The 15,439-nt window shown below is 39.8% G+C and overlaps 1 protein-coding gene and 1 long non-coding RNA gene across 4 annotated transcripts in view; one reads left to right on the top strand and one right to left on the bottom strand.

Moving 5' to 3' along the window:
- The first annotated feature begins 6,475 nt into the window (after positions 1 to 6,475).
- On the top strand, positions 6,476 to 12,830 carry si:ch211-133n4.6 (uncharacterized protein LOC797776 homolog). 2 transcript variants are annotated; one of them, XM_022662364.2, is made up of 10 exons: positions 6,476 to 6,612; positions 6,973 to 7,031; positions 8,036 to 8,065; positions 8,159 to 8,191; positions 8,263 to 8,328; positions 9,957 to 9,989; positions 10,348 to 10,386; positions 10,488 to 10,517; positions 10,909 to 10,941; positions 11,892 to 12,830. In XM_022662364.2, the coding sequence occupies exons 1-10, from the start codon at positions 6,602 to 6,604 to the stop codon at positions 12,029 to 12,031; spliced, it is 474 nt and encodes a 157-aa protein (XP_022518085.2). In that variant the 5' UTR covers positions 6,476 to 6,601; the 3' UTR covers positions 12,032 to 12,830. The 2 variants fall into 2 exon arrangements, with proteins under 2 accessions (XP_022518085.2, XP_015459595.3); XM_015604109.3 differs by having other exon boundaries at positions 6,477 to 6,612; positions 8,290 to 8,328.
- Positions 9,587 to 15,439, bottom strand: part of LOC111188545 (uncharacterized) — a 42,582-nt gene continuing 36,729 nt past the window's right edge. Inside the window, exon 6 of one of the 2 annotated variants that reach the window (XR_007438139.1) lies at positions 9,587 to 10,222. This is a non-coding gene — a long non-coding RNA (uncharacterized LOC111188545). Of the gene's footprint in view, positions 10,223 to 11,311; positions 11,423 to 15,439 lie in introns of those variants that run through there. The other variant, XR_007438140.1, reaches the window with a different exon arrangement.

The following is a 15,439-nucleotide window of genomic DNA, read 5'->3' as shown; positions in this document are numbered from 1 at the left end:
ATTGTAAAAATACATTTTTATATTAAATTTTGTAAAGTTGCTGCTACGGTTTCCAGTCAGGTTGATTCAGATGTTTAATAAATCTTCTGTAAAGTAAATGAAACAGAAATCAGATTGAATGATCTGAAATGAATGTTTCAGGGTTTTGGTAAATTAAACAGTAAGTTAATGTAAATAACAGTAAACTCATGCTGTAATATTGTAACTACGAGTTAGAGTGTTTACAGAGCAGATACTCAGGATTCTTTTATAACTGATTTTAAATGCTGTATACATATTATAACATAATTTTACTTAAACTTTATTTGATATTACTTGCAAAATAACCTGTGCAGCTCAAACTGAACTCAAATTTAATCTGATTTAACTGGTTATGATGTTTGACCTGAACAGGGTACGTTTTGGCCCACAGCCTGATTCATCTCACTGCCCACTATCATTAACGGACTGGATCAGACCCATGACCAGCTTCACAAACCAGTACGACCAGCAGTGTCCTCCCTGTGCTGAGAGCTGTGTTATCAATAAGGGTTTTTCCCCAGGTTACCAGCTCCGACCGCCTGAAATCAGTTATCTGCTCTGCTGCTGGACTGGGAGCACTGGAATTATATTCACAAACTATAGATTTAATAGATTTTCGCTTTTTAATTTGCTGCCATTGGTTAGTTTTTTTATTCACTGATATATTATTCAGTTTTTGTAATTTAGTATTAAGATATAGGGCTAATTGTAGAACAGCCATTGTTATTATACAGTATTAGATGAATTTAATTGTATTTGATATTAATGAGGAGCCTATAGCCCTGCTAAAAAGAACAGCCTGGCCCGGATAAGCTGGATAAACTGTTTATTCTGGTTGATTATTTTGATTAAACCATCAAACTCAAATAAAAACCCACACCATGCTGCTCCAGAGCTAACATGCTTTACTAGTAGCTTAACATGGTCTTATTCTCTTCTTTAGAAATTAATCTAAAATTGTACTCCATGTTGTAGGAATTTGCAACCAGAGTTTGCACTGTAGAGACCAGATATGCCAACTAATTTAGTATTTAGTACATTTAGCATTTACTGCCCCAGACCTGGCAAGGTTGATTTGCCACTAAATTATATTGGGATGGGCGGAGCTACACATACTGCAACCAGCCAGCAGAGGCGCTAGACCTGCAGTAGCTTGAGAGATGCTCTGTTGTGCCTGATTTCTTCAGTCATTGATCTTGTCCAGACTATATATTTACAAGTTCAGCCGAGAGTGAGGAGGTCTGAAGAATCCAATTAACTCAGGAGTCTCGTTTAACACCAGTTATAGGATTAGCAGCACCAAGGCAGACCTTCAATAAAAGCACTTTATTTTCCTTAGATATTAAACCCTTTTAATATAAACTCCAGCATCTTATCCCCTTTGATCTGTTTCTTATTGAGACTGCATTAACATTCTGAAGATAATCATTTGGCCTGAAGAGTCTGAGAGAATAAGCCTCTCTGAATAACACTATCAGCAGCAGACAAGCCTCTTGCCACAAAACAAAGAGGCCTTGATAAAATCTCACAAACACGGACAGAAGAATTCAGGGTGGGATTAGACCCCAACTACCATTTTACCTGCCCTATGGGTAAAGCTTTTGAGTTCAGAGAGTTCAGAAATCTACACTGATATTTCACAGGTCATGTCAAGTCCCACAACTTTGTCCCATGTTCTAGATAATGACTGGGTCAGAACATCTTCAGAACATCAGGCAGGTCTTGTGGAGTGTTCCTGGGGTGCAGTGAGCAGTACCTACCAAAAACATGTTGATTTTTAGGTCTGCTTTTTCAGTCCCAAATCTGCACTTCTGCTTCCCCCTGGTCAGGGTTGCGATGGATCCAGAACCTATTTTAAATCCATTCACTCACACCTAGAATAATATTTAGCCACCTGTATTTCTGGGGGGTGGGAGGAGGCTGGGGTGCTTGGAGTAAATGTTGAGAACCCACCTCCTCACAGTCAGTTACGCATTTGTACTAACGTGTTCATTATAACCGATCTAATCTTGTGTGTGGGTAAATAATGTTTCTGCAAGGCATCTTCTCAACTGTGTTCTTGGTGCATCTTGTAAAAATACAGTCAAAATATGTATTACTTTAGTTTTATTACTTGTGATGTGACACTCTTCTAAATGAGAAAGAAATCTATGTTTTATTAATGTTCAATGCATCCATCTCTAAATACCTTTATAGCATAAAATAATTTTCTGTAGATTATGTTTCCCACAGTTCAACAGCAGCAGATAGGCCTCATATGATCCTCTGTCTATATTAAAACGTCCTCCAGGACTATTGGCCTTTAATAAATCCTGTCTGGTATGTGCTGCTCATAGAGTGTAATTTTCATGATGATGGAAGGCAGTGGAGATCGTCTCTAAATTATGATTCTTCATTTAGGAGATTGGCTCGGTCCATATGATCTGGTGTCAGTTCAGGGAGGACAGCGGATTATGCGGATACGAGACGATCGATCAGTGCGGAGCTTCAGATTGATCGTATATTACTGATCGAGTTATTAATCAGATAAAGAAAAGGTACTGAGTGTTATTAGTACAGAGTGGTATTAAGTCTAGTCCCAAATGCAGAGAATGTTACTGTACTATAAACAATCATACAGATATAGTTCACAACTGCTGTTAACCAGTCTGGTATGATGTGTTGAGTCTGTGTTTAATATCAGGTGTGGATTATAGAGGGGGTTAAACCCCCAGTATTGATTTGTGGATCAGTGGAACTGTGTTCTCTGAAAAGATGGAGCTTCATACAATACTTTAGGATACAGGGATGGGTTGGGTAGTTGGGGATGAGGTACTGCAATCAATCAGATCCTCACAGCAACACCCCATAATACTCCTGTTCCTGTAAGAGAGATACAGTAATCTGATGGTAGATCTGTGTAATCAGTGTAATAAGAAGTGTAGTTACTGCTGTGAATAAGCAGCTATCACAATATTTTTCTCCAAATAATGAATGTTGTTAATGTCGTACCTGAATAAAAAATCTTCCAGCCTCACCTGTTAATGCTGCATTGCAGGTGTTCAGTCACATGGTCACCTGAAACATACTGTAGGTTGAAACTCAGGGGGGCGGGGGTGAGGGGGTCCCGAATGCCCCGGGGCTTTCCTCTCATACACATGTAAATCTGACCTTACCGACTTTCAAAGACTTCCCTGGCGAATGTGTTCCATGAAAAGACGCTAAGTGGCCATAATGCGAGCTGGTAAGGTTAATTATCCTTTTACACTTAAAGAGAGAAATGCTTTCAGTGAGCAGACAGAGAGCTCCTTTGAGAGCCCGCCGGGCCGGACCCAAATACCAGAGCCCGGGACGTGTGAGATGTAACTCTAATACAGAGGACCACTTTCTCCCATTATCACCACTCTAACCCTGTTCTGCTCGAGAGGGGCCCGTTCCATTTCACCACAGGCCTCCATACAAATCCGGGAAATGTAAAACCCAGATGGGTAGACTTCCTGTCTTGTCTGGAGACGGCCCGTTCGTTTCTATTGGCATTGGTTCGGTCTGATAAAAGGCAGAGACCCGGCGGATCGAGTGACGGCCGTGGAGATCCCGGTACCGACGCACAAGGGTATTAGTCTTAGACGCATGAGTCTGTGTAAATTTCAACATTTTTCTAAAAAAGATTGACGGATTCTTTCTGATCAGATTTGTTTGGTGTATCACTTCCTTTTGAAGTTTAGAACAAGTTTCGGGATTAAAACCTGTTATTGCTGTCGTTCTGTTTCTGACCCGCTAATCTGAGGTTCCATCAGGAAGCTTGTGATTTGGCTAAAGACTGAGAATCTTTCAGATATTTTAGAGGATTAACATTTTATAAAAAGTTGCTCTGCCTGTATGATATTCACACAATCAGTCATCATCATACAGCCAGATAAACCAACCTATAAAATGGTAATAGGCAAATGATGGGTCCCATGACATGCACCAATCACCCATAACATTAAAACCACTTACAGCTGAAGTGAAAAGCATTAATGGTTTGGTTCCAGTGTCTCCTGTAACGGGGTGGAGATATTAGACCGAGAGTAAACAGTGATGTGTTCAACAACAACAAAAAAAAAAACGTTTTCACAACTACTTTATTTTCTTATTACTATCCGAATTCGGCACAACCCCTGGAACGGCAACTTATTGATCTAAAAACATTCTACACAGCAATCAGTGTAAAGTAGTGACTTCAGTATTGGTGATGACAAGGTTAAATTATTTCTACAACTTTTAGGTGTAAAACATGCCTTGGTCATTCAGTATTGGCAGATCTTGTGGTTTGTTCCCAGTATGCAGTGGTCAGTACTGGTGATGAACCCGTCCAGAACACAGTCTAGTGGAGTCCATATCTCAACAGATCTGTTTTGGTGGTATTATGGAGTTATACACATTATCAGGCAGGTTGTTTTTGCTGATCAACCTGAAAGAGCTGACTGATTGCTTACTGCCTAAAATATATCTAATGCTTGGCAGGGGCCTCTGGAGCCGGATCATCAATTTTATTTACTTATGTCAGAGGTTTTATTGTTATGGCTGATTAAAAAGTAGTCAAAAAATGATAATGTTGAGATCCTTGGTGTGTCACAATCATTATATGATCCACTAATAAATATACTAACATTCTGACCACAACCCATTACCGTGAAGAGCCGGTGTTTTAACTACTGTATACAGTTTTTTATATTTATTTTAGTACTGATATTTCAGTTTCAATGTTAGGGTATTTTTGATTAATAAAAATGTACTGCAGTAATATGTAACAGTTGTTACTATTCTACTGTATTATCATTATAACAGTGGCGTAAAATAACCAAAAATGACAATAGTAATGTTTATTGCAATTGTGGCATATTGCAAAATGTTGCACCAGATCACATGACCAGTAGCTCACTGCCTGCTGGTTTGATGATAAAGGTCAGTGGAAAGGTTAAATTCCTCGTTGGCAGAATTCCTGTATTAAGTTATGGATTTTCTCAGGAATGCCCCGTTAGCGCGGGTCAGTGAGCGCGAGTGAAAACGACGCTGGACTGAAGGTGGAACTTCCTGAGCGACTCTTTTAAAGAAAGTACTGATCCGCAGTGCCTCCATCAGTGCCCTGGAACCTTATCTCTGGCAGCGCGTCAACCAGAGGCAAAAACAAGGCCCATTTCCCCGACTCCGGCCCGCTTACACAGGAACAATTCTACTCATCCGCTGCCAGCCTGCTATTGCTTTACAGGCTAATGAGGTTAGCATTTCTCTGCAGAAGCGCTGCCCCTGCTGACCCGGGAATCCCCCATTAAGTGTGTTTTTCCTACGGCAGAACCAGCGCCGGCCTCCCGGGAGACTGGGCCCATTCACACGGACCCGGCGGCTTCAGACCCGCTGTTCAAAGCCTGCCGTCATCATCGCCCTCAGCACTCGGCTCAGCGGGCAGCGTGACCTCGGTACCTGGCACCGACTCCTAACACCGCCTCGTCCAGTGTAGCATAGAGACTGAACTTTACACAGTCCAAACACTCCACACACACACACACACACACACACACACATTAGGTATACAGTACCCAACAAACACATCCCCCATTTTTGTAAATATTCTATATTTTCATGGGAAACACTTTAAAAATGAAATCTGGAAATAATTTAGTGTTTACCTTGTAGATCAGTATAGATTTACTGTCTACAACACAAGCAACACACCTCACAGTGAAAGAAGTGTGACCATAGTGTCAATATTCTGTGATCACCATTATTTCCCAGCACTGCCTTAACCCCTTCACAGGTTTCCACAGAGCTGGTAAAGATTAGAGACTTTGTACTCCTGCATCTTCCGTTTGAGGATGCCCCACAGATGCTCAAGAGGGGTTTAGGTCTGGAAACATGCTTGGTCAGTCCATCATCTTAACCTTTAGCTCCCTCATACCTTTATTTTGTAAAGATAAACTGTGGATATTACAATGAACACGTGGACTCTGTCCCGTTAATCTGCTGTATGATCTTGGTTGTTGTTCTGTATCTCAGTTTCAGGGTGTTATTAACCTTCTTATAGACATGTTCATCTTTATATAGATAAACAGTTCTGTTTCTCACATCCTCGGAGAGTTCTTTACCATGAGGTGATATGTTAAATATCCAGTGGTCAGGATAAGAGAATTAAACCCAAAACAGCAAATTTACCAGAAGCCAGTAAATATGTATATCTGTACACTGACTACTCTAAATGATATCCATGTTTTGGGTGTGTAAGTGTGTGTGTGTGGTTAGTTCAGTGGTGCTACATTAATGTTAAATATGCGGAGAGGTGGGGGGTAACAATAGCAGTACTGTGGGGTGGGGGGGTTTGGGGGTGTAGGAAGTAAGGGGATATAGGAATCCTTACATTAAACCACACAATTACTGTAATCCAACCTGGAGCTGTTCTTCCCCTCGTCCTCTCCCACAGCATGGCTCCGCCCCCCCTTCTTCCCAGTGGCCTTTGGGTGTGTATAAAAGCCCAGGTGCTTTATGAATCCTCAGGAGCAGCGAAAGTGCAATATCACGCCTCGTACTGTACATCACAGGATCCAGACCTGACCTCCAAACAACCATGCTGACCAGGTACTACCTCACCACACGCACCAGGTTATATCCTGTTATTCACAGGGTTTCTTTATATATATATATATATATAATCATATACAAATATAATATACATATAATTAGTGTCTATCATAGACTAGGGTTAGTATATATTTAGATTGGGTTAATGCATATTTAAAATGTAGATATATATTATATATACATATATATATATACACATATATATATATATATATATATATATATATATATATATATATATAATCCTTTTCCACTATTCTACTGTTTTTCGGTTCCACTGATGCACTGTTCTACTGTTCTTTTGATCCACTGTTTTACTGTTCTTGTGTTTATCGGTTCCTCTGTTCTCATCATCAGGAATATTCTCATTTTCTGTGTGCTGACGGTGCTGCTGACTGAAGCCGACCTCGACGCAGGTAAACACACCTTTCACACACCTGCTGCAGATCAACTGACACTGATCACGTTAATCCAGCATGATTAATATTCCTATACTTCATTATTAATTCAAACAAAGTTCATAAAATATATAACTACAGTATATACCTGTATGTAGATTTCATTCTGTTTATATAGGATATACCTGTAGATTTACTGTATACACAGTTAATGTCTCAGTTCAGTATATTTATTATATTAGACCTAAATTTCCTTCGGGATAAATAAAGTATCTATCTATCCATCTAGACTCTGTACAAACAAGCTGGAACTATACTGTTCATCTAATTACATCAAAGTGTTTTAATTAATTCTACAGCGTAATTAATGTTCATTTGGTTTATTTGGCATAAATAAAGTCACTAAATTATATATGTTAACCGAATCGCACAGACAGCATGTTTTTTAGATTTTGTATTCACTTATTAATAGAGCATAACCTAAACTAAAGCTTATATTATTAGATATTAAATATTGGAGGTTAATGTTTTAGGGTTAATACTGATGTTAAGGTCAGGAGTTCAGCTGTATTCTGTATTAACTTTACAGAATTTTATATTCAGGCAAAAAAAGTGTAAAAAGTATTTTCTCTTCATGTTCCATCCAAACCAGGAAAACGTATAGTTTACTGAGAATCACGTAATATTCACCACGTCACAGTCAGGCCTTAAGGAAGGGTTGAATATGATTAAAATGATCTGAATAAATGAAATAAGAGAAGGAGAATGCAAGAAATTGAAGAGTGAATCACAGACAGTAAAATTATAGTATAATAAAATAAAGCATTATTAACATTTCTGCATCGGTTAAAAACTCATTTACTCTCTTATATTCTAACTGAAGTTAAATATCTGAAAAGGTATTTAATATTAGATATTGGTTTGTAATTTCTGGTAAATTTAATGTTAGAATGAAAAGAAATGTCTGCAGGTCTGTGGAGGAACATTAATCTGAATATTTTGTTGTTTTTGTTTTGCTGCAGTTGACGGGGCTCCACAAGCCATTTCCACAGGTACTGATCTAATAACTCATATCTAAGTTATCCTGTGATAATCAGAGGGGGTGTGGCAGGCGGGTGATTGACAGGTGTGATGTTTGTCCACAGATCAGGACTCCACCTCTGATGAAGCTCCTACTGGTGAGTCTACAGGCCGGACTGGGAGCACTGGGGGAGCTGGGCCGCGGTTTGGTTATACGGGGGAATCTCAGTTATGTCCTTTATGTTTATCTTTACAGAGAGCATGAACTCCCCCGTCTCCCCCGACCAGCCCAACGGTGAGTACACACACACACACACACACACACACTAACCCTTAACAGAGTTAACAGAGTTAATCAAGGTAATGATGAAACAGTAACATGTTATGATAACATAGTATTTGTGTGTGTGTGTGTGTGTGTGTGTGTGTGTGTGTGGCGGCATGAAAATTTTAATCTGTAATAATTTTCCTTTTGGATCAAACAAGCTGCAGCATGTGATCAGTGTGGTTAAATTAACCCTTCCTGAGTCCAAACCAAACCAAACCAAACCGCACCAGTGGGTCATGAAGCGCCCTCTAGTGCTCTAAAGCTCGTCCGTGTCACACAGAGGTGTGAAGGAATGAAGTACAAATACTTTTTTACGTTATTTATGTATAAATGTAGTTTATCTTCACTTTACTGGAGTTATTTTGACATTTTTCACACAATTATCTGAACTTTCTCCTCCTTACATTTTAAAAATATCCTCGTTACTCCTGTTTCATTTCAGCTGGTTTTCATTCCGGCTTCTCATCGTTCAATAAAACCCCTATCCAGATAAATCTCTCCATCCAGATAGAGTGAATCTGATTGTGATTGGATGTAGAGAAGTATAAACATATACCATTCCCTCTCCCTATTGGTTTATACTGGTTTATTGGTTTATACACTCCAGCAAGACCATAGCAGGCGTATGTAGTCTAGTATGAAGATGATCCTGCAGAGACTCAAGAGAATTCCAGATAAACTCCAGATAAACTCCAGTCCAACTAAACTTCTTTAATATATTTACACTCTACTAAAATACATTCATTTACAATCAGCATATATGCAGCTGAAACAGGGAGCAGCCTAGTGCAAAATCCCAAGTTACATTATCAGCATTTACATTTTAATATTTTAACATTATAGTCATTATAGCTTTTAGTAAAATGTGTTTTGGGGAGGAGAGTTATTAAACTCTACCTACAGAGTAATGAATAGAGATACTTTTCACAGTATTATCACAGTTTTGTTTACTGAAAGTTTATTTAGAAGCATTTCAGCTATAAACCGAAGAACTAAGACTTTTATTCTGTAAAGAATAATATCTATAATAGAAATGTGTTTAATATAAACTGCTTTTTTACACAGTCAGTACCGTCATTTCAGAGCTGAGCTCTAACACACTAAAGCACTGTAATAGTGCAGGAACAGCGCCACCCAGTGGTAGAACTGAACTCTAACAGGTTCTGCTTCTCAGAGACCCGATATCTATAGTGACTGACAGCATACAGAACTCACTGTGCGCTGCAAAGAGAAAAACACTTTATTTAACAAATTTAAAGTTTTTTACAAACACATATATTCTACAATAATTATTGTTATGGTTCTGCTACTGTACAATCCACAGAACCCCATGTATAATATTTTATGTTAATATGATTAAAAAGATATTTGAGATTTTTATTAATATTTGCTGCCTGTTTTCCACTAGTTTTAGCTGATATAGGTCCACCTTTATTTAGATAAATATTTATTCCCATATAATGTTCCTGTAATGTTTAATAATAATAAATATTAATAAATAAATAATATAATAATCATAAATAATAATAATAAATAATGAGCTGTAATGACTGTAAACTATAGAAACTTGTTAACTTGTGTTTTTATGTTTACAGATGAGCCTCAGACTAATAACGGAGCCACAGCAGGTGAGAATAACATTAAATAAATTTACATTAACATTACCATAATTACCCTCAGCGATCTGAGTCAGAGTTAGCTGATGTATCAGAGTTGGAGATCCAGCACTGTGCTGCTACCTAGTGGTGCTGCACTGATTGGCTGCAGTTAGGAAAGAGGCGGAGTTTGACGTATCAGAGAAGACGTGCTCTGGTCTTTATCATCCTCGTGTCAGGAGCATCACTAGTGTTCGGGGGGAGTTCTGTTGAGAGAAAAATAAAAATAAATGAATATAAATAGAGATTATTTTGAGTGAATCTCCTCAGAGCATGTCAGTGTTAAACTGTGTAATAATAATAATAAACTGTTAATCTTGTTTTGATGTAGAAGCGAGCAGCTCCAGTGCAGAGGCGGGACAGGCCACCGGTAAATAACACTCACTGTATTTAATAAAATCAGCTGATAAACTGGAGTAAACCTGAATACGAATAGAGGATTAATTCTACTCTGATTTTTTACTTTTTTAGGGCCTCAAGTTAATGATGTGACAACAGCTGGTGAGTTCCAGTGTGCATCACTTTAATACTGTAATTTAGGATTTGTAGAAGAGTCAGGTTTATACTGAATAAAACATAAAACAGTTTTATAAAGAACAAAGTTAAAATCAGAGCAGCTTCAGCTAATTAATAATCATAAATCCAGTAAAGAGAAAGAGCCAGCACAATTTCATCATCATCATCATCATCATCTGCAGCAGCAGATCATCAGGATTTACCAGCTGCTGATCTGATCAGATCTATAGATAATAATAAATGAGGAGAGATCTGCAGATGATTTATTGAACACTAATGGAGAATTTCTGCAGGAACATTATTAATATTTAAAGTTTAGTGAGATCTGTTTTCGGTTCCGTATCTGAAGTTAAAACACGTCTCTGTTTTTTTCTAGATGGAACCAAATCCAGCACTGAAGAACAAGAGGGTAAACGGGTCTCCACTGATTACAGAACTGCACCAAAACTGACTTTACATTATTTCTATCTAAATATTCTGCAGCTGACAATTAGTCTGTATCTCCTCCCCCTCCGTTTGTTTACTGTTTATTTCCATATGCAGGTTAGAGCGCCACCTATCCCATGGTGTCCCCAGACCGGGAGGACTGGTTTTGGCAGAGGAGCTCTGAGCTCTTACTGGGCTTTGAACTGATGAGCTCCTCGACTTGATAAGCAGCAGTTAGACAGTAGGGCCGGTCTAGAGCTATGAAATTAAACTACATATAAACTCTGAGTGAATAATTATTTTATTTTTCACACAGAAATGTACACAACTCACCAGCTCACAGAGTGAGTGGAGCGACTGTCTAACTGCTGCTCATCAGGAGATTATCCAGTCTACACCACAGTGACCCGCCCTCCTCTATCAGGAGTCCTTCCTCCCCCACGAGGGGGCGCTCTTACCTGCAGCTGGGAATAAACAATAAACAAAGTGTGGAGGGAGGGTTTCAGCTGCAGATCATTTACTAATGCTTTAGAGGATCAATATGTATTGATCAGAGACAGAAATTAAAATAGTTAAGAGAAAATTAAGGGGATTTTGTTTTCACCTTAATTTTAAACTTTTATGTGGTATCAACCCCAAAGGATATCATATTTAATCTACTGTTGAACAGAGTAATATTTCTGAATACTTTAAATAACTTATTTGTGTACATAATGAAAACAATATATAATACATTAAATAAATTTAGTATTACATAAATTAAAATGATTATTAGACAGATACATGTTTATTTATCTGCTGCAGAGAATCCTATGCTATTGGTAGTAGTGTTTGTTAGTGATGTGTGTGAGCGGGCAGTAGCTGGATGTGTAGTTTATATATTTTATATAGTTTATATGTTAAGGATGCGTGACTGTGAATTCTCCTCCTCAGAGAACGAGAGTCCGGAGTCGGAGGAGGCGGTGAAAGCCGCTCCGGTTCAGCGCAACACGAAGTCCAACAACCCTGCGCCGCGCAAACGCAGCAAACCCGTCGCCGCGTCCAAGAAGAGGACGCGGTCCTTCCGCCCGTGAGATCGGCAGCGCTGCGGGAGGACGCAGACGCTACTACTGATACCAAGCCAAGAGCACGAGGGCAGAAACACTGCTGTATCCAGTGGCATTTCCATCTGTTCTGATTAAATAACCACGAAATTAGGCCTGATTCTGTTGGGATGTACTGTATTGGGTGTTGTTTCATTGTTTGTTTGTTTGTTTGTTTGTCTGGTCACTCGTTTTGTGGTGCTGACAATTTCAGGTCCAGAAGGTAAAACTCCGCCCCGGGATTTCGGTTAGACTTGTTCGCTGCAGCCGAGCCGCCCAGGGCAGAATGAAGTCTAGGTGAAATCCCGGGGCGGAGTTTTACTTTCCGGACCGGATCTGCCGTGGCACTCAGAGCAGACACAGCACAGTCTGAAGGGCATTTCACCCTCGCGTCACAGAATCCAAACCCAGACCACCCCTCCACCCCCTGACCGGACCCGACCCATCCGCCCCGACCCGAACGCTCAGCAGGTCTCAGAGTCCCGCTCAGATGCTCCGTTTCACTGGTGCTGGCTGCCCGAGGGCCGAGTGCCCAGAGCGGCCGTAGCTTTTAGATAAATAGAGAAAAATAAAAAAGTAATAAACCGCACAGTCTCGCTCTCAACTCAACATCAGTGTTTCAATCTAAAGTGTTTCTCTCTTGTTGTTGATGACATCGATCACTTTTTATACACGCAGTATTTAACAATGTTAAACATCATTTTCATATCAGAATCAGAATGTGTTATCCTTAAACGTTTCTTTCTTTATATTGTACGTCCAAATAAACTTCATTGTAAACAAGACGTAACTAATACGCTCCGAGTGTGTGTTTTTCTGTGGGGCTGAATATTTGTGTGTTTGGGAGGGAAAACATAAAAATGATAAAATAAAAAAAAACAAAAACAATAGCAATTACAATAATAATAATAATAAACATTACTACTACTGCTAATAATAATTAAAATAATACTACTAGTAATGAACTCTTATACTGCTAATTATAGTAATAATAAACTACTACTAATAACACTAGTACATCTAACACTACTGGGTTAAATAGTTATTACTACTACAGTTACTACTAAAGCTATTACTCATACTAATAGTCACTAATACAAATTTCACAACTACTACAACTGCGTCTACATCAGCTACTACTGATATAACTATAACAATGTTACTAATCCCAGTATTACTATTAACACTAATACTACCGCTGACACTGATACTCCTAATGCTAATATTACTGCTAATATTGTTACTCCAACTACTTCTGCTTTTACAACAGCTACTACTACTAATACTCTCCCACTGCCTTTTTCATTTTTAAACTTTTATACTTAAATACGCTTCTAAATTTTAGTCAGGCTCTGCTGGTCACCATCATTACACCCCACTGCACTGTCCACTGTGGGTGATAAGATTAGCTTCTATGGTGTTTTTCCAGTAAACACAATACACTGTGAATGGAGGAATATTAAATACCCAAAACACAACTCCAACTCCCATAATTCACCTGCACCTACTATCAGCCCTCACTACAACTCCCATAATACACCTGCACCTACTATCAGCCCTCACTACAACTCCCATAATTCACCTGCACCTACTTTCAGCCCTCACTACAACTCCCATAATTCACCTGCACCTACTTTCAGCCCTCACTACAACTCCCATAATTCACATGCACCTACTATTAGCCCTCACTACAACTCCCATAATACACCTGTCCTTTACATCACTCCTCATTCATAACTCATACAGGCCAGGTGTTCCTGAGTTGTACCTGAGGTAACCCTGCTGATCTGAGTTTTGGTACAGAATGATTGGATGAATAAATCAGGTGGAATATTATTGCTGTTGATGATGTAGACTGAAGTTGTATAATGGGGTAAAAACAGCAGAAATTGAGGTGTTCATGGTTTCCATGGTGAAGATGAAGGTAGTGCAGCGCTCTGTATAAAGAAGTCTCTCTCTCTCTCTGTATCTCTCTCTCTCTCTCTCTCTCTCGCCCCGCGGCGGCCGGTAAAGGTCAGGCTTTTCTCTAACGCTGAAGCTGAAACTCCTTCACTCCCCAGTGACGCACTCCAGCGCTCACTCTGAGCACTCTGCAGAGTGAGCGAGACTCCGGCTCACACTGAGGCCGGATCTACTTTCCCTCCCACACTCAGGAGACCGGGAGTAAATCCTGCTGCAGAGCTGTAATCCCTGAGTACACGCCGCCCGGCCCGGCTCCAGCGGGTGACGCCGCGGCGATCCGTAACCCACACCGCCGCTCGTCTCTCAGATCCCATCTGCCTTTTTAAGCTCCAGTGGGCGCCAGTGTTGCCTTCCCCAGGTTTCCCCCGTTACAGTCTATACGACAAGCATGTCTCTGTTAGAGCTGGACCTGCGCTCATGTACACTCCACGCTCAGAGCAGAACGACGGATTAAATATCTTCCTGAGGACCCCTGAAACACAAGCGCTCCGACAATCCTGATCCAAGCACGCCGAGAGCTACAGGAACCGGACCACTCTGGTTCTGAATCAGTGTTATAATAATGCTCTTAAATAAACTATTGAGAAAAGTAGTAACAGAAAGTTTGCTTCATATTTATGTGTAACGCAGCAAGTTGTGGAATGTTGATAGAGCGTCCCAGACATTTTCTATAATCAGGGATAGATCTGGAGATACAGCAGCTGCACATGGTTTAGTATCTGCAGTGTCTTCAAGACTAAAAGCTCCTGAGATGCAGCAGCATGAGGACGAGTATTGTCCTGCTGGAATAGAGAGCGGAGTGTTCAGTAAAGTCACTGGTTGCAGGATCTTATTAACATAATATTAGGTTGGTAAAATTCCTGTAATGAAGAGTTAAGGTGATCCAGGTGATGACCACGTTATAATGAAGTCCCCAAATGTTTGTGGACACAATGAATGCACTCAGCTACTGCAAATGCACAGAGTTTGTATAGTACCTGTACAGGAGAAGTGCTTCATACAGAGTAAACAATACTTCTGGATGGGATGAGTGGTCCAACATCCTGAATTTACTAACGCAGATCACCTTTAACCCTAACCGTAATCCTGAATAAGGTTGGGCTTATTTACAGTGGCAGTTCTCTGTAGTGTATCTAATAAAGGGAAAGCGTTTGATGGTTTATTTAGGGTTATTTCGGTTTGTAATGGTTTAATTAGGGGTTGTTTTGCTGGGTAACTGCTGTGTGTTCTGGATCCTCAGTAAACTCTGTGACCCGAAGTTTATTTGCTCGGAGAATTCGACCCCCAGTGGCGTCTGTTTGATGATCACGCTGTGGAACACAGCTTTCCCTCTAAATTAAAAGTTAAACCCATTAAGATTAATCTGTGGAACAGAGTGAGACTCAGCTATACGTGCCGGCCGGCCATCAGCCCGAGCTTAGCTGACTTTAAGAAGGC

This window comes from Astyanax mexicanus, chromosome 3, assembly GCF_023375975.1.
Source record: "Astyanax mexicanus isolate ESR-SI-001 chromosome 3, AstMex3_surface, whole genome shotgun sequence".
Classification (NCBI taxonomy): Eukaryota; Metazoa; Chordata; class Actinopteri; order Characiformes; family Acestrorhamphidae; genus Astyanax; species Astyanax mexicanus.
The sequence above is the reverse complement of the archived record's forward strand: the minus strand, read 5'-3'. Positions and strand labels throughout refer to the sequence as shown.

Coding starts and splice junctions, on each gene's coding strand:
- si:ch211-133n4.6 (XM_022662364.2), top strand. Junction 10,387..10,487: donor AGAGGCGGGACAGGCCACCG/GTAAATAACACT, acceptor TTACTTTTTTAG/GGCCTCAAGTTAATGATGTG. Junction 10,942..11,891: donor CAGCACTGAAGAACAAGAGG/GTAAACGGGTCT, acceptor TCTCCTCCTCAG/AGAACGAGAGTCCGGAGTCG.